The 24,557-nt window shown below is 38.9% G+C and overlaps 1 protein-coding gene across 1 annotated transcript in view; it reads right to left on the bottom strand.

Moving 5' to 3' along the window:
- Window positions 1-24,557, bottom strand: part of LOC106080554 (protein Skeletor, isoforms B/C) — a 136,716-nt gene that overhangs the window by 15,329 nt on the left and 96,830 nt on the right. Inside the window, exon 4 of the mRNA XM_013241969.2 lies at window positions 11,008-11,119. Within this exon, the coding sequence (XP_013097423.2) occupies window positions 11,008-11,119 (112 nt within the window). The remainder of the gene's footprint in view (window positions 1-11,007; window positions 11,120-24,557) is intronic.

Genomic DNA, 24,557 nt, shown 5'->3' with positions numbered 1-24,557 from the left:
TATCAAGAGCTTTAGCTTAATTCGTACAAATTGAACTATTTTGTACTTTTTAGTACAATAGTATACGAATTTTAAAAATAATTCCTAGTCACTCAATATTTATTGTCAAGGTGTAACTATATGCCAAATTTCAGAGCTCTAGCTCAATCCGTAAAGAAAGTACTAATTTGTACGTTTTATTGTAGTACCAAAATGGACGAATTGCAAAAAAATCTTCTAGTCGCCCGATATATACTATCAAGGTGTACCTGTATCAAAATTTTCAATCCATAGAGAAATTAACATTATGTACCTTTTGGTACCTAACTGTACAAATATCTAAAAATCTTCTAGTAGTGTACGAATTGTGAACATATCATTTATACATCCATCAATTATTTTCTAATCGCACCTACATGCCAAATTTCAGACCCCTATCCCCATCTGGTAAGAAAGATCGAAATGGTACCAATTTTGGTACCGAAATGTAGGAAATGAGATTTGTGAAAGTGTGATCATTTAGTCCTACAAGGCCCTGTCCTTTCTCCCTCTCTTTTTCTTATTTTCATCGACGTTCTACTGGGTCTCACTTTGAATCCGATCTACTCGTTCGCGGATGACAGCAACCTCTGTCATTCATTTTCATTTGACCATAGGACGAGTCTTCGAGAATTTGAAGACATAATGCGGACGTAACACTTTATGAGGGTTTGCTTGACATTTCTGAGTGCGGTCGAATGAACGAGTAGATTTTAATGCACGCTAGACGCAGTGCTGTTTATTATCCCACAAACGATTAGTGACACTTTACAATCGTCAATATCTATCGACGGGATATTAAGCAGTTAGAGGCTCTTGATGTTCTGGATAAGATGATTCAATGTGATGCCCGTTTGTCAAAACATGTATTCGAAGTGTGGAAGGAAATATTCAAGAGCTTGGGCTTTCTTGAGAGATGTAAGAAATATTTCACTCCCGCTGATCTTCTTAATATCTACACTATGCACATTAGGCCGAAGATGGAATATAACTCGCATATATAGGCCGGAGCTCCAAAATCATCTTTGGAGCTGAATGACCGTGTCCAGAGGCAGACGTTGGTGTTGATTGGAGATGGTAGAGTATCCAACTCTATTGTTTCCCTTGAACATCGTCGAAATGTGCGTTGTGTGGTGTTGTTCTATCGATTCTTCCACGGTGTATGTTCTTCGAAAATCGTTCTTCTGATTCCTGACATAAAGTTGTTTGTCAAAAATACAAGATTTTCTAGAAGCGGGCACCGATTTGTAATCGATTGGCCAGCTAATCGGACCAAGCACTACCGAAAGAACGGTTCGTATGTGGAATCGATTTTCGGCAAATGGCTTTCCCGTTACTTACAACATCCGGAAATTCAAAGCAAATGTCAATAAACACTACTCCCTTTTCCCCCTCCTATCTTTAACTATCCTCTCCAACGCAATGCACTGCATATATAGGGCAATCCCCTGCGTGTTGATTGAAAAAAAGTACCAAATAGTACCAATTGCGGTACTAAACGAACGTTTTCTCCCATTACCAGTACTATTTTCCATTTCTCTTTTCATTCTCATCTTTTCGCCCCAGATGTCTTTTAAGTTGAATTAGAAAATTCTACCTCTATTCGAACATTTTTGGTACTTTATTTGGTACCTAAATATGAAAATTACCAAAAGCTCATATAGTAATTGCATTAAGGTCGCCAAAGTGTACCTATGTTCCAAAATTCAGAGCTCTAGTTCAATCTGTAAAAAAATTCCAAAACGTACCAGTTTCGGCACTAAACGTACTATTTCTCCCACTTTTGGTACGATTTTCCAAACAAATTTTCTTCAAAACCTTTTTTTTTGATTTGAGCCCAAGAATATTCTCCTAGCCCTACCCGTTCGCCCTGGGCAAGTGGTACCCAGCTTCGTATTATTTGCTACTATTTAGTGCCTTAACGTTCGAATATTACCAAACCCAGCCTTATCTCTCGCCTTCGACCTAAGGCCAATATTCGTGCAAAATTTCATAATTCTAGCTTTAGCCGTTTGGGCTGGGCAGTGATCAGTCAGTGAATTACGCATCTCTTTCACATATAGACGCAAAGGGTGCTAAGTCAAAACATGAACCAAGTTAACCCATTAACAATCCCTAAAAGAAGGAAGGACATCCTCATCGATTTGGAATGTAAAATTTTCAAGGTTTTAAAAACCAAAGAACTTAATTATTATCCCTCATCCCGATCCCCTCTATGATAGAGGATATACAAAACAAGTAAAAGCGTGCTAAGATCGGCCGGGCCGAATTTTATATACCCTCCACCATGGATCGCATTTGTCGAGTTCTTTCCCGGTATCTCTTTTGAGGCAAATAAAGAATAAAAGAAAATAATTGCTATGCTACTTGATATATATCAAGTTATGGTCCGATTCGGAGTATAATTGAATTGGATGTTGAAGACCATAATAGAAGTCATTATGTAAAATTTCCGCCAATTCGAATAAGAATTGTGCCCCTTAGGGGCTCAAGAAGTAAACTCGGGATATCGGTTTATATGGAAGCTGTATCAGGCTATGGACCAATTCAGACCATATTTCACAGGGGTGCTGCAAGTCATGGGAGAAGCCGTTGTACAAAATTTCAGCGAAATCGGATAATAATTGCGCCCTCTAGAGGCTGAAGAAGTCAAGATCCCAGTTCGTTATATATGGCAGCTACATCAGGTTATGGACCGATTTAAACAATACTTGGCACAGTTGTTGAAAGTCATATCAAAACACGCCATGGTAAATTTTAGTTAAATCGGATAAGAATTGCGTTCTGTAGTGGCTCAAGAAGTCAAGATTCAAGATCGGTTTATATGGTGGAAGTCATAACAAAACAACTCATGTAAAATTTCAGCCAAATCGGATAGGAACTGCGCCCTCTAGAGGCTGAAGAAGTCAAGACCCCAGATCGGTTTATATAACAGCTCTATAAGGTTATGAACCGATTTCTACCACACTTAAGACAGTAGTTGGAAATCATAACAAAACACCTCACGCAATATTTCAGCCAAATCGGATAAGAATTGCGCCCTCTAGTGACTGAAGAAGTCAAGATTCAGAAACGGCTGACAGCTATATCAAAACACGGACCTATATGGCAAGATTACAATCCAAACCGACCTACACTAATAAGAAGTATTCTTGCAAAATTTCAAGCGGCTAGCTTTACTTCTTCGAAAGTTAGCATGCTTTCGATAGACAGACGGACGGACATGCCTAGATCCACTTAGAATGACATGACGATCAAGAATACATATACTTAATGGGGTCTCAGAGGAATATTTCGAGGAGTTACAAACAGAATGACGAAATTAGTATACCCTCATCCTATGGTGGAGATTATAAAAATAGTGAAAATGCAACAGAAATATGCAAAGATTTTTTTTGTAACTTTAAATTAGGGAGTTGGCAAATAAAAATTATAAAATATTTATAATGATTAAATAAATGAAAAAAGAAAAACACTCTTACAAATATACAGATACTCTTCTATATATATACGCATGTTTATACATTACTAAATTTATATCATTTAAATTGTATGTCGTTTGTACTACTGCTGGTGGTATGCACAAAACCAGAAGTGTATTATTTTTTCCAGTTAATACTCGTATTCATATTCAACACGCACACATACCCACACACTCACTGAAAGGACACATTCAGTTTATCTTTATTATATAGTATATAGAACATTAATTACGTTTATATACAAAATACTGATGCTTATACATATATAAATCCAAAATACATAAAATTTTGTTTATGTTTATGTGTGAAAGCATGTGTGTGTGTTGTTTCGAAATGGACGAAATAAACTTGAATGGATTCCAAAAGAGTGGAGGAGGAAACCCCCCTTTAGAAATTGCGCGCGCATTTATGCCATATATTTTCTAAATTTTAAGGAGTTGGGGGTTGCGGTTGTTGGTTGCAAGAGTAATGTGGGCTAAGGTGGTTAAGGGGGATTTAAAAGGAGTTGGTTGGTTCTTCTTGTTGGTTGTATGCCTCACTTTGGCATTTTAAGAGTAAAGCTTTCATTTACTCATCTTACTCATTTCACATCACACTCTTGCTGTTGCTCTCTTTTACTTTGCTGGCTCTTTGGCTGTGTGGTGAATTTCTTTAATTGGGGGTCTTTTAGGGATTTGTTGCGTGTTTGTCAAGGAATTATAACAACAATAACAAAATGGCAAAGGCTATTGTCTGGCTGTGCCAGTTTTACACCCAAACACAAGCCCACACAACATCACATATCTGGCCCCTCCACCGCCTTCAGCATTTCTGTCATATGCCATGCAGGATGTTCTTCTTCTTAGTTAAACAAGTGGATATGTGTGTTGCATTCGTAGTATTTTGGTTTTGTTTTATTATGTATTCAAAAATTTATACTCCCACATTTACTCTCTCCCACACACAGGCAAACACACATAGCCACTCACTCGTGCTATTGCCGAGTTCATTTCTCCACATTTGATTGCGTTGCTATTTTCTTATGTTACCATATAAATGTGTGTGTGTGTGTGTGTATGTTTGTGCCTATTTTGGGGCCTTGTGAGCGCACTCTTTTCGTTCACATCCTAAAGTGCTTGGGCTGTGAGTAGCACTTGTATTAATCAAAAATGTCTGCCGTAAATTTTATTATTACTACGTACAAGAAATGACGCTGGTGCTGCTTTGAACTTTGGCTGTAATAGGAAGGGGGGAAAGGGGAGCATGAGTTCGTCGACGCCATCTTTAAAATATTTACCCAATTCCTTATGCAGTAGAAATATCCCCCCAGCCATTTGCCAGGGCCCCTCCCAACATGCATTATTGTGCTACTGAGTTCTTATTCTCATTGCTGGTAAATCGTGGGTGAATAATTTTGTGATTATTAAGAAATCATTTAACTGAAGGTTTAAAATTTAAATTGAGATTTTGTAATTTTGGCTTTTATTTATTTGGTAGGTATTGCAAAAGGGTGAAGTAGGCGATATTGAATGTCAATCAATGTTGGCGGTTGGGTTTAATTCAGTAAAGATATAAAATAATGGCTTGCAAAACAGGGTATACCCAGGAGTGGCTTAGAAGTTAGGTAGCTAGCATGAGCGTACTGGGTGATGCTAAGTTAAGCCTTATTTTGGAAGAGAAGCTTCAAAGACAAGTCAAGGGCCCATAAAAGGCGCATTTACTGTCCGATTTCGCCGAAATTTGGGACAGTGAGTTTCGTTAGACACATCGACAACTTTCTGAAATTTGGCGCGATCGGTTCTGATTTGGATATAGCTGCCATATAGACCCATCATTTGATATAAAGTCTTGGCCTCATAAAAGGCATATTTATAATCCGATATCGTTTAAATTTTAAACATTCACATGTTAGGCTTTTCGGCATCCGTGTCTCAAAAAGATTTAGGTAGGATCCTCCACCAGTAGCCGGCATGAGTGTGATACCGGCAGTCACCAAAGAAACTGTTAATAAGCTAGAGCTACTGTATAAGCGTTGGACTGACAAGCTCCATCCCAAAGCCCATTTCGGATTTCTAGGATTTAGGTAGGACTGTAAGTAGTCAGATTAATCTCTACTATTGTGTAGTGGCTACTATTAACCTCTATCCTCTATTTGTATAGAAACGAAATAGACGTAGAACCATGGATCTATGGAAGGACACTTATTATTATCTCATTTTTAAGGCAGAAGGGCTGAAGGACACTAATTACTATCTAATTTTTAAGAAAGACAATTTCAAGATGAAGGGTCCGTATTATGACTAAGAAGAAGGAGCCAATCATGGTCCCTACCCCCTTGTGGGGGTAAGGTACTGATTTTTTCATACGCTTTGAGGGAGTACCGACATGGACCTAAGGGTCAGGGTATTCTAGAATTTATTTTGTGTGAGTACGGACTTGAACCTTAGGGGGTAGGTGTCATAGAATTCATTTTGCAGAATGGTTTATGTCTATATAATAAATGGGCGGAGGCCACGTTTGAAATTTCCCATAGAAGTGAGGTCCAAGATATCACTATAGGTTATATGCAGGATTTGTAATCTCCTGTTGGGCTGTACCGACAGAAGTAAGCTTTTCGGCTCATATATTTAAAATAAAGAGAGTGGAATTTCAGAAACCCCAGGAGAACACGGTGGATGGATTTTAAGGAATCAATTGCTAAGTCTATTCATGATATTTCATTTGAGATATGTAGTGTGGATGATATTGCCTACATGGTAAACGACTTGGAGGAACGGATGACATCAGCCTATCCATTTAGGACAAAGAACAGGAATAAAAGGATTTACTTAGAAAAGATGCTAGAATGGCATTTAATGGAACCAGGGGTAGATGTAGCTCCTCTTTTGGGATATTTAAATGGTGATTTTTAAAAGATATAGGTATAGAAAAAAAACCAACATGAAATTCAGAAAAATACATGATATCTTTATTTAAATCGATAGTAAGGTCCATATAATTAAATATTTGAAGATTATTTCATGCAAATGTTGACCCCGACAGCGCTACAAATAAAGAAGTACGGTCCAATGATGCCACCAGTCCATAAACCACACCAAACTGTGTGGATGAATTGGTGGCTTTTTCAATGCTTCTGGCTGATCTTCACTCCAAAATCGACAATTCTGCTTATTTACGTACCCATTGAGCCAAAAATGAATTTCGGTGATCAATGGAAAAAGCGCGCTATGAATTTACTTAACAAAGCACGCATTTTGATAATAAAATTCTATAATCTGAAAGTGTTGTTCGTTTGTTAGATGGTTAAATGGTTAAATTATAGACCAAATTGAAGATGTTTGACAGTGAAACAAAACACGAAACGTGCGTGTGCTGTTTAAACCAATGTTGCCAAAAAGATAATAGCTAAAAAATCACCCTTTATGGGGAAAAGGTGAGAGTTTACAATGAGAATGAGAGGATTTTATAAGATTAATAGAGGAGGTTTCTAATATAAAGTAGACGTCCAGATAGCAGAAGTTTATGGCTATCCATCGCCATGGCATACATGGGAAACTTATTGAGACCCAGCACGGGATGACTATGAGCACCTCTGAGCTCCGATTTGTGTGGTTTTCATTTTCATTACCAAAATCCCAGTTAAGAGCGACCGAGCGTCCACAGGTTGCGGATATTGGAATGTTTCGTATGCGGAGTAGCTGCAACTTCAGTCGCGAATAATCAGCGGTATCCAGTTGAGAGTCTCAGTGAGAAATCGGGTGGCACAGGCTCTTGCTTAAATAGTGTGTACCTGTGATACCTAAAATCGCCACCTCCACATAGAAAATGTGGCTTCAACAACAACCAAAAAGGTCAAATGGAGATTGGACAGTGTCTCCCTGGGGCAGTTTATCGTTGGCCACATCGCATCAAGTGGTACTTCACCTTGAAAGGCATATCGATTTTAAGGACTTTACGCTGGCGTCGTTTCTGAACTGATTCCACTATAGCGCAGAGAATTAACCATGTCCGCCTATGACGCTGAACGCTTGGGTTAGAATCCCAGCGAGAACATCAGAAATATTTCAGCGTTAGTTATATAACAGCTATATCTCGTTATAGATCGATTTGGACCATACATGACGCAGTCATTGCAAGTTATAAAACACTATGTTCTAAATTTCAACCCAATCGGATAGTAATTGCGCTCAAGAAGTCAAATCTGAAAATCGGTTTATAAGACAGCTATGTCAGGTTATGTACGGATTTGGATCATACTTCGCACAGTGGTTAGAAATCAGAACAAAATACCTCATGCAAAATTTCTCTAGAGGCTCTTCCTCTGAATTCTTCTTGATCCGAGAATGGTTTATATGACAGCTGTTTCGAAACAAAGACCGATACCGATGCATGAGTGGACGAGGTAGTACATGGAACGTTTAAGAAAAATAATTAACGCCTTACACCCCCCGGTCAAGTGCTAGGAAAGGTAAACCACCTTCAATATTCTACCGATGCCTCCAATCAAGTTTCAAATGGAACCCAAAAAGTGAATATAATGTGTCTATCAATTCTCTCTATGTGGAATAACCTGGTCATCCCTTTTTGGTTAGGAACGGGGTACTATCTAAAATTTATTCCATTCTATGGGTACGGGAACCCGGTTGAAAAAGCAACTCCACAACGAGCTTAGTTCTATTCGTGATTTGGGGTCAAACCAAGTCCACTACGTTGCACTCATATAAGCCCTCGCTATGGTCAGGCTGGAACTGAAGACCCAAGACCAAACTCGCGGTAACAGATTAAAGCCTTCGGTCATACATCGTAGCCAAAAGACTACTGCCAATTGGACTCCAAATCGTCGCAGACTAAGTCAGTCGTTAAATTAACATTAGATATAAAGTTTCTGGATCCAAACTCTGCCCCAGCCCCAAAATTGGTCCAAAACAAGAATGTGGGTTTTAGATGCACAAGATTTCATTAGATTTTTCTCAAAACTGAAAAGAAATTAACCCAATTTTTAATAAAATTTTCTCTGCAAACTTCATTTTTAATCAGTACGTGACAAAAAGGGGTTCGGAGAAAAAAAACTAAAAGAACATCTATGAAACCGATTATAGTTGGCAAGTAGCCGTCTTTGTTTTAATTCGAAAACTGAAACTTTTGCAAAAAGTATTGAAGTTAACCAAAAAACCGGATTTTTATAAAACTGAAAAAACTGGGTTTTTTTAAAACCGAAAATCTGGTTTTTACAAAACCAAAAATCTTGTAATTACAAAACCAAAAATTTGGTTTTTACAAAACTAAAAATGCGGTTTATACGAAACCGAATATCCGGTTTTTCAAAAATTTTAATCCGATATTAACAAAACCAAAAAAAATTAAACTCGGCTTCCAAAACTAAAAATTCTGTTTTCAAATACCAAGAAACCGGTTTTGAAAACCGAAAATCCTAGCCTCTAACACCGAGAACACTGTCTAAATCTCACAGAAAACGCGATTTGCAAACAGCAAAAACAGGGTTTTTATAAATAACAAAAACTAGGTTTTTACAAAAGCAAAAATCCGGTTTTTACAAAACCGAAAATGCCGTTTTTCCGAAACCGAATATCCGGTTTTTCAAAAATTAGAATCCGGTATTAACAAAACCAAAAATAATTAAATCCGGCTTCCGAAACTATAAATTCTGTTTTCAAACATCAAGAAACCGTGTTTTAAAACCCAAAATACTAGTCTCTTACACCGAGAACCATGTCTTAATCACTCAGAAAATGCGATTTTCAAACAGCAAAAAGAGGGTTTTTATAAATCCCAAAAACTGGGTTTTTAAAAAACAAAAATCGGGTATTTGCAAAACCAAAAATCTGGTTTTTACAAAACTGAAAATGCGGTTTTTACGAAACGGAATATCCGGTTTTTCAAAAATTAAAATCTGGTATTAACAAAACTAAAAGTCCGAGTTTTACAGAATCGGAAAATTCTGTTTACAAACAATAAGAAACCGGCTTTTAAAACCGAAAATACTAATCTGTATCACCGAGAACAATGTCTTAATCACACAGAAAACGAGATTTTTAAACAGCAAAAACAGGGTTTTTATAAATCCCAAAAACTGGGTTTTTACAAAACAAAAATCGGGTAGTTACAAAACCACAAATCCGGTTTTTACAAAACCACAAATCCGGTTTTTACAAAACCAAAAATTCGGTTTTTATGTAACCGAATATATGGTTTTTCAAAAATTAGAATCAGGTATTTACAAAACTAAAAATCCGGTTTTTACAAAATTGTAAATCCGGTTTTTACAAATAATCGATTTCCAAATCAAAAAATTCGGTTTCCAAAACTGAAAATTCTGTTTTCAAACACCAACAAACCGGTTTTTAAAACCGAAAATACTAGCCTCTAACACCGAGAAAAACGTCTTAATCACACAGATAACGCGATTTTCAAACAGCAAAAACAGAGTTTTTATAAATCCCATAAACTGGGTTTTTACAAAAACAAAAATCGAGTATTTACAAAATGAAAAATGCGGATTTTAGAAAATCGAAAATGCGTTTTTTACGAAACGGAATATCTGGTTTTTCAAAAATTAGAATCCGGAATTTACAAAACCAAAAATAATTAAATCCGGCTTACAAAACTAAAAATTCTGTTTTCAAACACTAAGAAACCTGGTTTTAAAACCGAGAATACTAGTCTCTAACACCGAGAACCATGTCTTAATTGCACAATGCGATTTTCAAACAGCAAAAATGGGTTTTTATAAGACCCAAAAACTGGGTTTTTACAAAAACAAAAATCGGATATTTACAAAACCAAAACCCGGTTTTTACAAAACCGAAAATCCGGTTTTTCAAAATTAGAAACCGGGTATACAAAACCAAAAATCCGGTTTTTACAACTAATCGATTTCCAAATCAAAAAACTCGGTTTCCAAAACTGAAAATTATGTTTTCAATTACCATTAAACCGGCTTTTAAACCCGATAATATTAATTTATAACACCGACAACCATGTCTTAAACAGACAAAAAATGTAATTTTCAAACAGCAAAAACAGGGGTTTAAGCATCGAAAACTGGGTTTTATGACGAATCTAAAATCAATGCAGGGTTTTAAGCATCGAAAACTGGGTTTTATGACCAATCTAACATCAATGCTCTATTGCCCAAAACTGAAAAACTACATTTCTTTCCTAACTTCTATTCTACCTTCTCTATTAAAAGTCTCCAGTTAAAAATGTAAATATGTAGTTTTAAACATTTGGCCTTGAAAAAAGTGAAAGGATACCAAAATGCTTGCAATAGTTGCAGGCATCTCATATTAAAGTACGCTTAAGCCGATAAATATTTGTAGTTTTTCATAAATTCAAATAAAATTAGAGCAAAAAGTACAACAAAGTAAACCAATAACCACAATAAAGGTATAAAAAGAAGAGTTTAAAATATACAAAAGTACATACTTTCATTCTCTTCTCCTTCTATGCACCCACACATACATAAACTAGAAAAAGAAAAAAAAATATGAATGATGAAAATAAATACCGTAAAACGTCTGCACCACACAGAGAGCCATTTTATATCCTTAATCCTTTTGCCCATGGGTAGACGCAGTATGATGTCCGTATTATTATGTGCCTTCAATATGGGGGGCTCACTGCAAGAGAAACAAAACCAAAGCAGAAAAAAAATGAGATTTTGAAGAATAAAGAAACTGCTATTGTAACACATTAAGCTTTCAAGCATCAAAAGTCTAGAATTTCAAAAGAAACTCTTCCTATGGGAAAAAAAAATTATATTTCCAACTTTATATCTGTAATAAATAGTTTTGTTATCATGAGAACACCACAATCATGAGAAGTAAAATATTTCAAACACTATTTTCGTCATCATCATCGGTTGGCGTGAGAATGCTGTATGTACCTAAGCAACCTTCCCAGTAATCAAGCCATCCAACATCTTACCAAACCCGACAGTAAAAGACCACCAAACATTTGTCATTAATTTTATTTATATATGGCAAACTTGTTGTCTGTCACGCCACAGATACGACTACATACCAGCAAAACAGTTGGCTCACTATAATTTATAGTCTGTGAACTGTAGCAAAAAGCCAACAACAAAAAGTTTTCTAACATTTTCAACGTGATATGGTTCCTTAACAAAAAAAAAATCAAAAAACAGAAAAAAAATTAAAAGGGTTGTTGTCACTTCAACACGGATGGCACGCTTAACATTGTTCTTTTTTGCTTTGGCCTTTTTTCAACAACTTTTTAAAATCTAAACATTAACGATGACGCCGCAGGAAGTTGTAAAACAATGAGTTTTGTTATATGCTGGAGTTCCTTGCATCCGCAGGGCTTGCTTTAGAAAATAATAAAAAATTTTAAAGGATTTTCCTTATAAGAAAGTATTTACAAAATGGTCTTATTTAAAAACAAGTAAAAGCGTGCTAAGTTCGGTCGGGACGAATCTTATATACCCTCCACCATGGAACGCATTTGTCGAGTTCTATGCGCGGTTTCTTTTTTTATTCAAACAAAGGATATTGAATAAGAACTGTTATACTGTTGGAGCTATATCAAGTTATAAAGGGTGATTTTTTTGAGGTTAGGATTTTCATGCATTAGTATTTGACAGATCACGTGGGATTTCAGACATGGTGTCAAAGAGAAAGATGCTCAGTATGCTTTGACATTTCATCATGAATAGACTTACTAACGAGCAACGCTTGCAAATCATTGAATTTTATTACCAAAATCAGTGTTCGGTTCGAAATGTGTTCAAATTTTGACAAATTTTGTTCAGCGATGAGGCTCATTTCTGGTTGAATGGCTACGTAAATAAGCAAAATTGCCGCATTTGGAGTGAAGAGCAACCAGAAGCCGTTCAAGAACTGCCCATGCATCCCGAAAAATGCACTGTTTGGTGCGGTTTGTACGCTGGTGGAATCATTGGACCGTATTTTTTCAAAGATGCTGTTGGACGCAACGTTACGGTGAATGAACACATTTCGAACCGAACACTGATTTTGGTAATAAAATTCAATGATTTGCAAGCGTTGCTCGTTAGTAAGTCTATTCATGATGAAATGTCAAAGCATACTGAGCATCTTTCTCTTTGACACCATGTCTGAAATCCCACGTGATCTGTCAAATACTAATGCATGAAAATCCTAACCTCAAAAAAATCACCCTTTAGTCCGATTCGGACCATAAATTTATTGAATGCTGACCATTGTAGAAGACATTGTGTAAAATTTCAGTTCATTTGTATACGAATTGCGCCTTGTAGGGGCTCAAGAAGCAAAATCGGGAGATCGGTTCATATGGGAGCTTTATCAAGCTATTCATCGATTTAGACCATATTAGACACGTATGTTGAAGGTCATGAGAGAAGCCGTTGTACAAAATTTCTTCAAAATCGGATGAGAATTGCGCCCTCTAGAGGCTCAAGAAGTCAAGATCCCAGATCGGTTTACATGGTAGCTATATCAGGTTATGTGCCGATTTGCACCATACTTACCACAGTTATTGTAAGTCAAAACAAAACACCTCATGCAAAATTTCAGCCAAATCGGATGGGAATTGCGCGCTCTATTGGCTCAAGAAGTCAAGATACAAGATCGGTTTATATGACAGCTATACCAGATCATGAACCGATTTGAATCTTAACACTTAACACAGTTGTTGGAAGTGATACCAAAACAGTACGTGCAAGATTTCAGTCAAATCGGATAAGCAATGCGCCCTCTAGATGCTCAAGAAGTCAAGACCCAAGATCGGTTTATATAGCAGCTATATCAAAACATGAACCGATTTGAACCATACATACCGCAATTATGGGAAGTGATACCAAAACACCACGTGCAAAATTTCAGTCAAATCGAATGAGAATTGCGCCCTCTAGAGGCTCAAGTAGTCAAGACCCAAGATCGGTTTATATGGCAGCTATATCAAAACATGGACCGATTGGGCTATTTGCAATCTCAACCGGACTACACTAATAAAAAGTATTTGTGCAAACTTTCAAGCGGCCAGCTTTACTCCTTCGAAAGTTAGCATGCTTTCGAAAGAAGACGGACGGACATGGCTATGTCATGTCATGACGATTAAGAACATATTTCGAGGTGTTACAAACAGAATGACGAAATTAGTATACCCCCATCCTATGGGGGAGGGTATAATAAGTGAAAAAGTTACTAAAATATTTTAAGATTTCCATAAAACCTGACGGATCCAACCGTAGTTGGAACCTCAACTCGTAATAGAGATACGAGCACCTTATAAGGGAATAAGCGAAAACGAAAGAATACGGATGAACACGGATGAACAGGAACAGAAAGAGAGCTATGAACGTTCGGTAAAGTATCTGAAGAAGATGAATGGTCCTTATCCATCCACTTTGACGAATCGGGAAAAACGTTAAGTGCAAGCAACTCTTCTAAGCTAGAAAGTACGAATCTGTGATTATTATAACTGTCATGGAAGTTTGTTGTTGTTGAAACAGTTTTTAGTGTTCTTTCTTTAGTCTGCTTGATTTTGTTGATAGTCAAGACCCAGGAACTCTGCGTCTAAGATGGGGTGCGTCCACAGGGATCTGGGTCTGAATTGAGTGGGTTTGGCTGGGCAGCTAAACAGTTGACGTGTTTCGTGCGGTCCCTGGTTACAATCGGGTCATTATCTTGCACGTCGGCATCAATTCTTGCTATGTATGAGTATGAGGCGGCTGCATAGGCCGGAACGTAATTGAGCCAGAACTACTCTGGTTTGCCGGGAGAGGTCAATTTCTTCAGGTGCAATGGGAGGCGGTCGTTCTTCAAGGACTATATTCACCCGGTACCCATTTACCGCATCTGCTACCGTGTCTGCTTGAATGTTGTCTAGACCTGCGTGATATGCCGCTTGATCTGGAAGTTCTTTCTTGTAGCGCTGAACCTCACGCTCTAGATCATGAAGATCTACTTTAAGGCTTCTGGGCGGTGAATATCTATTCACAGATGATGATTTGGATGGTCTTATGTCTTCGCACTGGAATGTATATCAACTAAGCAACTGAATTCCTGACTTAGATTTTCTTTTTCGAGTTTTCTTTTTAGTATTAAGAGTACACAAAAAGCCGATTACTGGCTTAGGTGTATGTCCATAGTGGCATGGGGCGGATTAACCATATCAACTGGACGGCGACAGAGTACGGTGCCAGGACGATCAGTAATGGCGGTGCAGTTGTTGTATCACAACCGATAAGACCCCGATGTAAAACCGATCAGTGGGGAACAACCAATTACGAAGACAGCATTGTTTTATCACAACCGCGGCGTAAAACGATCAGCTGGGAACAACCGACGGCGTCGGGTGTGTGTATTACGACCGCGATGTAAAAAGACCAGCAGCGACAATTGTCGGTGTGAGAACCATCAGAAAACAATGACGACTGCAGTGTTGTAAATCAACCGATGGCGTCCACTGTGTAACAAGCAATAAGGGAATCAATGAGGCATTGTGGTGTTACAACTTGGTTTTTAAGCGTCGCGTTGCAAAAATGCAACTCTGCATGCAAATCCGAGTTACTTTTGTGGTGTATGTGTGCAGAGCTGCATTTTTGGAATGCGATGCTTAAAACCAAAGCCATAATGTGCGCGTTAAGCTTTGGTTTTAAGCGTCGCGTTGCAAAAATGCAACTCTGCATACAAACTCCACAAAAACAACGCGGAAAAGTTAAAAAATGTTCGCTTTGAAAAATGCAACGCCAAATCAAATTTTCCGTCGTAGACATATCTACGGAAGGCCACCGAGGTCAGAGCTCAGCATGTCCGCCTATGACGCTGAACGCCTGGGTTCGAATCCTGGCAAGAACACCAGAAAAAAAAATCGGCGCTGGTTATCCCCTCCCAATGCTTACGACACTTGTGAGGTATTTATTTTGGTTAATACGCCTAAGCTTCTCTACCAAGTGGTGTCATTGAAATGAACGAAGTATCCTCGCTGCTTCCAACTGGAATGTTCATGGCCAAATTTGCATACTGACATTTTCATTCTTTGAAGAAGATCCGGAAAATTCTTTTAACGGGATTTCGGTTGATCAACATTTCTTCGTTCTGGATCAAATGTGACATCTGATTCAGAGCCTGTGCGGTAGTGGTCTTGACCCCAGGCTGCTTTGGCCTGCGATGATAAAAAAGGTGGTTCCCATCGCAAAGGTGGACGAGCGCAACCTCAATTTATCATCAGCGCCTGAATTGCAGCAATCCTGAAGGGAGATTCGATGGCGCCAAGTTGCAGAAAGGTGTGAAGCTAATTGGATAAGGCAATGAGAAGGCATTAAACTTTCTTTCGATCTGCATCAGAATTAACGGCGCAGGCCGCTTTGACCAGTCATGATAATAAAACTTGTTACACGTCGCCTATTTCCGCCGCTGAACAACGTTGGGGTGTCGCTCTCCTATACTGGAGGACTAAGCCATGCTCAAGCTACTGAAGGTGCAGATTAAAAATAAGAATAAATTTAGCGATTGCGAGTGAGTAATTAAGGAAATAAGAAATCATTCTCCAGGAGAAATCAAGTTAGGATTAAACTAGGTAAGAATGGTGCTGCGAGTTGGCGATGTCAATATCGCCAAGAGGGCGCATGGGCTACCTGCAGATGTCACTGAAATACAGGTACGGACGAGCTACGGAATTTTGGGAAGAGGAATTACACTGAGGTGACCCTCAACCAGGATCGTGCACTCAGATCACGCAATTTCAAACTCAACTCTCCTCCAGTAGAAGGTAAGATTGGATGCTGTATCGTAAGCAGTAGGGATCTAAACATAACTTTGATTTCTTGTTACAGCAATGATTATGGCCCTAGAGATGGCCGAGCAAAACATTAATGGTCGTGGCCACCATGAAGACAACCCCGAACTGACAAGGTCTAGGCCTTGGTGAGATGGCGTGAAACCAAAGGACACTACCTTATTCTTGGAGGGGGATGCCAACGCACGCGACAGTCTTTGGGGTAGCACGGTTAGTCACATTTGATTACATTTCGCCTACGGACTTGGTTATGGGGAACAACGAGATTACCGCAACTTCAATCGGAAACTCTTCTTAGCAGAATGTAAGATTAGAAGCTGTGCTGTATACCTGACTCTGATTTCTTGTTACATCAATGATAATGGTGCGGGACATGGCCGGGCAAGCCATTATTGGTCATGGCAGCCATGTACTTATCGTGTGATAAGAACAACCCCAGTCAGGCACGGGGCTTGCAACAGGGTGAATAACCTAATGTTCTATCAGGGAACATGTTAGAGACATAACTTTTGTGCGGACGAGTAGGTTAGGTTAGGTAAGAACGGCAGTCCTTTACAGGCTCACTTAGACAATTTTTAGTCCATTGTGATACCGCAGTAGCGACAGATCAAGACCTCTGGTGGGAATGGAACCCACGAACTCCGCAATGGTAATCCTAGCACGCTACCAACGAGGCTAACGAGGCACCTGTGCTGCGGAGTACCACAGTTTAAGTTCTAAACGGGAAAGTTTTTCATCCAGTGCTCCGTTCCAGACCACGACAGGTTGAGCATATATCCTATATCTGGTGCAAGGGAACTGGAGTACGCAGTGAGTCTTGTTAAGCAGTGCTTGAACCAAGCCTTTCTGAAAGCATGTTCAGAACGGTTACTGCTACGTAAGATTGAAGGTACTCAGAAAGGAAAGCAGCTGGCTGTGAAAGATGATGTCGGCAAAAAGAGAGAAAACGGTAGAGTACTGGAAAGAATATAGTGAAACCCCAGACAGGTTCAAGAAGAAGACGAGCAGAGCTTGTTATTGGGCGAACTTCTGTGGAGTGTTGCAGGGTACTAGTGAGGCATCTCTGTTGCAAAGGTCCTTCCAAAGATCTTCTTTCCCGAAGAAGAAGAACGGATCTAACACCAAGAGCAACCAGGAGACGCTGGAACAATTAATGGAGACGCACTTCTCAGCCTGCCAGGATGACCAAGATATAGCAATACCCAATGGAGCGAACCCTGCGGAAACATCATAGGTGACATTGTTGACTAGGAGAGAATAGTGTGGACGACAGGCGATTTCCTGACGTTTAGGTTGACAGGACCGTACGAAATCTCCGTGGCACTACAGAAGAAATCCCCTGAAGTCATGGCTGGAACGAATTAAGAGGGCGAGTCTGGTATGGTCCACCATAACGATGGCATGTAGAGAGTTCAGGGTGATCTTTATCTCCAAAGCGGGTATATGGAAATCGGTGAGATTTTCTGGAACATCCTGATAAACCTTTTGGCCCTGTTGGATCTCAACCAGTAAGACTTGAAATTGTTCGACGATGTTCGCACATGCATTAAGATTGTGAGGTATCTAGGTTGTGCAAAGTGATCTTTAAGTTTCTGAACACCCCAAGCTTCCTGAGGAGGGAGAACGGAACTTCCACCAAGAACGAACGTTAGGCTATTACGACAATACAAACCCCCAGGAGAGGCCCTTGTTGAAGAGCTTATCGGTGATATTGTCGAAGATGAGAAGGTAGTGTGTGCCATACACAACTTCAAAAGGCATTAACACACTGTCATGATTGGCATGGATTTTCAGAGAGATGGACTGACTCCAAACTAATTTCTTTCATGTACAAGATGCATATCTTAAGGGTAGGACGGCGGAGGCGTTCCCTCATGAAGTTGTATGAGAGGTCGAGACGTATCACCAACTGAAGGAGTACACCATAGGGCCTTTTTAGGTATCGAGGAAGCATTCAACAATGTGGTGATAATGGGGAGGCTCCATCGCAATATCTCCAAGTGGACGAAAAAAATCTCATTTGGCAGGATTATCGATATAAACTTGGAAGGCGAAAGATAAGGGGGAGCACATCAAGAGGGGATGTTCTCTCCTAATTTCTTGAGCCGCATGATAAACCAGATTCATTTGAAAACTAGTGGCATATTCGGATGACATCGGGCTATTGATTCGAGACAAGTTTCTTTTGAAGAATAACGTGGTCATGGAAAGGTCACCCAGGAGTATATCGAGATGGGCTATGAAAAATAGATTGACTTTGAGCACAAGAAAGACGGAGTTAATACTTTTCACTGGGATATACAGATACCGGATTTTAAAGTATTTTCTTTAAACAGCACCACTCGAAATAGGCGAATTTCCTAGTCCTAGTTCTTCACTCGAAACTCACCTGGAAAAGGAATACGGAGGAAAGAAGCCGAAGAGTATTGTGCTTTTTTTAGTCTTGGAAGAGGATGCTCTGTAGGAAGTGGAGTATTAGCCCAAGGATGATTTACTGGATGTACAGACGTGGCCCATGCTGACAATAGGTCACTGGTTGAAGGCTGTAGATGGGAAGTCTCGTACCAGTCATTTCAAGAAGCTGTTCTCTGCCATAAAAACGGCAGCGTTGAACTCACACCGGAGGCAGGTTTAACAGCCATCCCGAATATTTTGCATATTGATATTTTTGCGAAACTGCTCGCCCAAGGATGCGCTCAGGCTGCGAGAGCTCGACAAACTGAAGAAGAACTGGATGGTATAGAAAGTAGAGATAGTAGATGTAAAGAGTAGACTGAGGAGAGTCTTAGACTTCCTGGCACCGCACAGAAAATCTTATTACGAATCCACGTAATAAGATTTTCTCAACGCGTTAGGGAAGAGGGAAAGGCGAATGTTGAATTTGAGTGATAACACATCGATATTTCCAAGATGGAATCACGGAAAGGTATAATGGTCTTCTTGAGAGTTTGGTCCTTAAGGCAACTATTGCGATGGCTGCTAGAAATAACACCATCCTTTTTTGTTTATTACAAAAATGTTTCAAACCACCCTAATATACTCATGTGTATAAAACTTTTAGAAAAATTATTCTATGCTTTTAAATGCAGATGTGAACCAACTACAGATACAGGGCAAAACAACAATAAAACGGAATTGCATTCCAATTTTGATTTTTACTTTTAAATAATTCCATTTGGTTGTTGTTAGCGACTGTTGCTGCTAGGGGTGTTGTTGTTGTTGTTTTTTTTTGCCGGTATAGCCATTGTCGGCGCCCGTCATCATCACTTAAGACTCTTGACTGGTCTGACGACGACGCTGATGATGATGATGATGATGATGCGACTGAAGGCCTTTTAAAATAATTGGTTTTTAGAGAGATGAAATAAAATATAAAAAATCGGCCTGGGGGTTTTCCACACACTCACACACACACACCATAAAAACATCCTTCTTTATCACATCTCACTCTCTACTTTGCCCAACCATAGCCTAGAACAAAAGCTTCGCTATGGCACAAAGGAAGGACAAGCAAACACAAACAACAAATCAACAGCAACAAACAAACGAATAAAGAGCACAAATCAATAAAAAAAAGAAACCAAGTCACTCAGTACACACAAACACAATATTCTCATATACATATGTATATCGAAGAAACAAAGATGTGGCACATCATGATAGTGCATGGTGGTATGGTGGATGGCAAAAACACCAACCAACCCAAACTTGAAATAATAATAAATGATAGTGTTTTCTTTATTTGCTATGCCTCCAATAACACAGGACATGAGTAGAGCCAAATGAATGCCAATATATGTAAACATGACTATGAGTGTGTGTGTGTGTGTATGTGTCAGAGGTTTTTAGGTTTCTCTATGACGAATGTGTTTTCTTGCACATCCTTGTGTGGCATGAGTTTTGTGACGACGAAATACATAAGTAAACAAATCATAGAAAAACTTTGCAAATTTCCTCCCAAAGGACTAAATTGACAAAAGTGACAACTATTATTTGTTTACATTCACACACACACACACACACAGGCGCTATCTTACAAATACACCCTCACATACACAATGGAGGAGAATCACATCCGCCAACACACTCGCTTGCAACGTAGTGTGAACCACAAACAAGTAAAAACGTGTTAAATTCGGCCGGGCCCAATTTTGGGAACCCAACACCATGGATTCTGCTCGCAAATATTTGCACAAAATGAACTTAGTTGAAGAGCATAGTTGTACGTTAAGTAACAAATGTCTGGCAAACTAAATAGCAAAAATCAAAGCTTCTAGGGCCGAGTGAATCTTGAGTTCGCTTTATATGGCAGCTATATCATGTTATAGACCGATTTGGACTGTACTTGGCACAGTTGTTGAAAATCATAACCGAACACTACACGCAAACTTTCAGCCAAATCGGACAAAAATTCCAGCTTCCAGAAGTCAAATCGGGAGATCGGTTTATATGGAAGCCATATCAGTTTATAGACCGACTTGGACTGTACTTGGCACAGTTGTTGAAAATCATAACAGAACACTACACGCAAACTTTCAGCCAAATTACGGCTTCCAGGGCGCTCAAAAAGTCAAATCGGGAGATCGGTTTACATGGGAGCTATACCTGGTTATAGATCGATTTGGACCGTAACATAAAACTATGTGCAAAATTGGATAAAAATTGTTGCTTCCAAGAGCTCAAGAAGTCAAACCGGGAGATCGGTTTATGTGGGAGCTATATCCAAATCTGAACCGATATGTCCCATTTGCAATCCTCAACGACGTACATCAACATTAAATATCTGTTCGAAATTTCAAGCGGCTAGCGCTCGAGCGCTATCGTGATTTCGACGGACGGAAGGAGGAGTTGGAGTTTCTAGGCCTCAACTCTACCATAAGAAAGTCTATTAATAACTTACTTACTAAAAGATGCATGCCGGCAGACTTTGGATCTGTGGATTTAAAAAGATGGGTCAGCAGAGGAATACCTCAAGCAGCAGTTTCCCAGCACTCTAAGAGATATACTTCAAGAAAGCTCTATGTGCAACAGCAAAATGGGCTACCGAAAATGTTCCATTTACAGAAAGCGCAAAACACCTGGGTGTATTGCTGAACAGGAAATGGAACTTTAAATCCAACATTTTCGAAAGAGCAAAAAAGGCCACTCTTGCCCTATACAACTGCAAGAGAGCCATTGCCAAAATTTGGGGGTTTAGACCGCGCGTCATGCATTGGGTATATATACTGCAGTTGTCAGACCTATAATGCTATTTGGTGTTGTGGTCTGGTGGACGGCGCTTCAAAAGTCCACCTGCTGCTCAATACTTAACCGGATCCAAAGGATGGCTTGGTTGTGCATCATAGCCGCACTAAGGACGACACCATCTGATGCACTGAATTTAATGCTACATCTTGTGCCTCTGGACAAATTGCAGCGACCACTGCCGTGAGGTTAAGGGAGCTTTCTCATTGGACATGTGGCGGCTACGGACACTGTGTTATCTTTGATACACACATAACAAGGCGATGACTGGTTTAGGTTTATGTCGATAGTGGCATGGGGCGGATAAATATCTGCAACCTCTTTTCATTCTGACCTAATCTTAATCAAGATATAGTCCCATAAAGCGATCTTCGCACTTAACCTGCCTACGGACCAAAAAAGTTACTGTGGGAAGTTTCAGCCCCATGCGTTATTTCAACAGATGGACGGACCTTTAGATAGTCTTAGATTTTTACGAGGATCAAGAATCGTACAGCCACTTAAAAAAAGGCTCCCTTACGCTCTCAGCTACCATGATTCATATGATTTTAGAAGTCCTACTATTTTATACCTTCCACCATAGGATGGGGGTATTCTAATTTCGTTATTCTGTTTGTAGCTCCTCGAAATATATATATTCTTGATCGTCTCGACGTTTTGAGTCGATCTAGCCATGGCCGCCCGTCTGTCCGTTCGTCCGTCTGTCTGTCGAAAACACGCTAAATTTCGAAGGAGTAAAGCTAGCCGCTTGAAATTTTGCACAAATACTTTTTTCTAGTGTATGTCGGTTGGAATTGTAAATGGGCCATATCGGTCCATGTTTTGATATAGCTGCCATATAAACCTATGTTGGGTCTTGACTCCTTGAGCTTCTAGAGAGCGCAATTTTTGTCCAATTAAGCTGAAATTTTGCACATATATTGTTTTAGTATGACATCCAATAATTGTGCTAATTTTGGTTGAAATCGGTCCATAAACTGGTATAGCTGTCATATAAACCGATCTGTGGTCTTGACTTCGGAAGCCTCAAGAGGGCGCAATTCCAATCCGATTTAGCTGAAATTTTGCATGACGTATTTCGTTATAACTTCCAATAAGTGTACTAAGTATGGTTAGAATCGGTATATAGCCTGATATAGCTGCCATATAAATCGATATATTGGGTTGCCCAAAAAGTAATTGCGGATTTTTCATATAGTCGGCGTTGACAAATTTTTTCACAGCTTGTGACTCTGTAATTGCATTCTTTCTTCTGTCAGTTATCAGCTGTTACTTTTAGCTTGCTTTAGAAAAAAAGTGTAAAAAAAGTATATTTGACAAAAGTTCATTCTAAGTTTTATTAAAAATGCATTTACTTTCTTTTAAAAAATCCGCAATTACTTTTTGGGCAACCCAATAGATTCTTGACTTCTAGAGCCACTAGAAGGCGCAATTTTTATGCGATTTGGCTGAAATTTTGCATGACGTGTTTTGTTATGACTTCCAACAACTGTGCTTAGAATATTTCAAATCGGTACATAACCTGATATAGCTGTCATTTAACCAATCTGAGGTTTTGACTTCTTGAGCCACTAGAGGACGCAATTAATATTCGATTAGCTGAAATTTTGCACAAGGTGTTTTGTTATGACTTCCAACAGCTGTGCTAAGTATGGTTGAAATCGGTCCATAACCTGATACAGCTGCCCTATAAACTGATCTGGGGTCTTGAGTTCTTGAGCCATTATAGGGCGCAATTCTTATCCGATTTGGCTGAAATTTTGAATGACGTGTTTCGTTATGACTTCTAACAACTGTGGCAAATATGGTTCAAATCGGTCCATAACCTGATATAGCTGTCATATAAACCGAGCGCAATTATTATCCGATTTGGCTAAAATTTTGTACAATGGCTTCTCCCATGACTTTCAACATACGTTTCGAATATGGTCTGAATCGGTTTATGGCCTAATACAGCTGCCCTATAAACCAATCTCCCTATTTTACTTCTTGAGCCCCTAGAGGGCGCAAATTCCTATTCGATTTGACTGAAATTTTACACAATGACTTTTTCTATGGTCTCTAACATTCAATTCAATTATGGTCCGAATCGGACCATAACTTGATATAGCTCCAACAGCATTTCAATTCATTTCTTTTATCCCTTTTTGCCTAAAAAGAGATACCGGGAAAATAAAGCTCGACAAATGCGATCTATGGTGGAGGTTATATAAGATTCGGCCCGGCCGAACTTAGCACGCTTTTACTTGTTACTTTCCTGCTTAAGATGTTTACGGCCAAGAAAAATGAACCCACTGTGCTGCCACAGGCTATAAAGTGTGATATGTTTGCTACTTGATGTAGCTGCAAAAAATCACATTGAGTTTAAATTTCGGTCTTTTTCTTCGTCTTATTTCAAAGTGCAAATGTTGACAGGGACAGAAGAAGTATAGGGAAGAAGTTTGGAAATAAATGACCTTCTTATGTAAGCTCAGTGTATATGAAGTCACATTCGTTAATGTTCGTTATCGCCATCGTAATGGCGAAGAAGTTGATATTTTGGATTGATTTTTTTTTTGTTTCTTATTTTACTTCTTTATGGTTTTCATTTCGAGTGCGAAATTTATCATAGGTTGTGGTAGTTGTTTCTCTGACTGATTTCAATTTGATTTGGTGTGAAGTTACGGGATTTATTTAAAAGCCTCATCATACATTTCAAGGGTAGCTTTTAGAAAAATATATGTATGGCATTTGTTGATATGTATACCACACTAATGGTACACATGTGATGAAGTTATTCTTTCTGGCATGGAAAGGGATTAGCAAAGAGTCGGGCACAGTGGGTAAGAGAAGAGTAAAGTTTAAAAAATGTAGGGTTGCCCAAAAAGTAATTGAGGATTTTTCATATAGTCGGCGTTGACAAATTTTTTCACAGCTTGTGACTCTGTAATTGCATTCTTTCTTCTGTCAGTTATCAGCTGTTACTTTTAAAAAGTGTAAAAAAAGTATATTTGATTAAAGTTCATTCTAAGTTTTATTAAAAATGCATTTACTTTCTTTTGAAAAATACGCAAT

Source organism: Stomoxys calcitrans, chromosome 2 (genome assembly GCF_963082655.1).
Source record: "Stomoxys calcitrans chromosome 2, idStoCalc2.1, whole genome shotgun sequence".
In the NCBI taxonomy this organism is placed as follows: domain Eukaryota; kingdom Metazoa; phylum Arthropoda; class Insecta; order Diptera; family Muscidae; genus Stomoxys; species Stomoxys calcitrans.
Note: the sequence above shows the minus strand (reverse complement) of the source record. Positions and strands in the feature narration are given on the sequence as shown.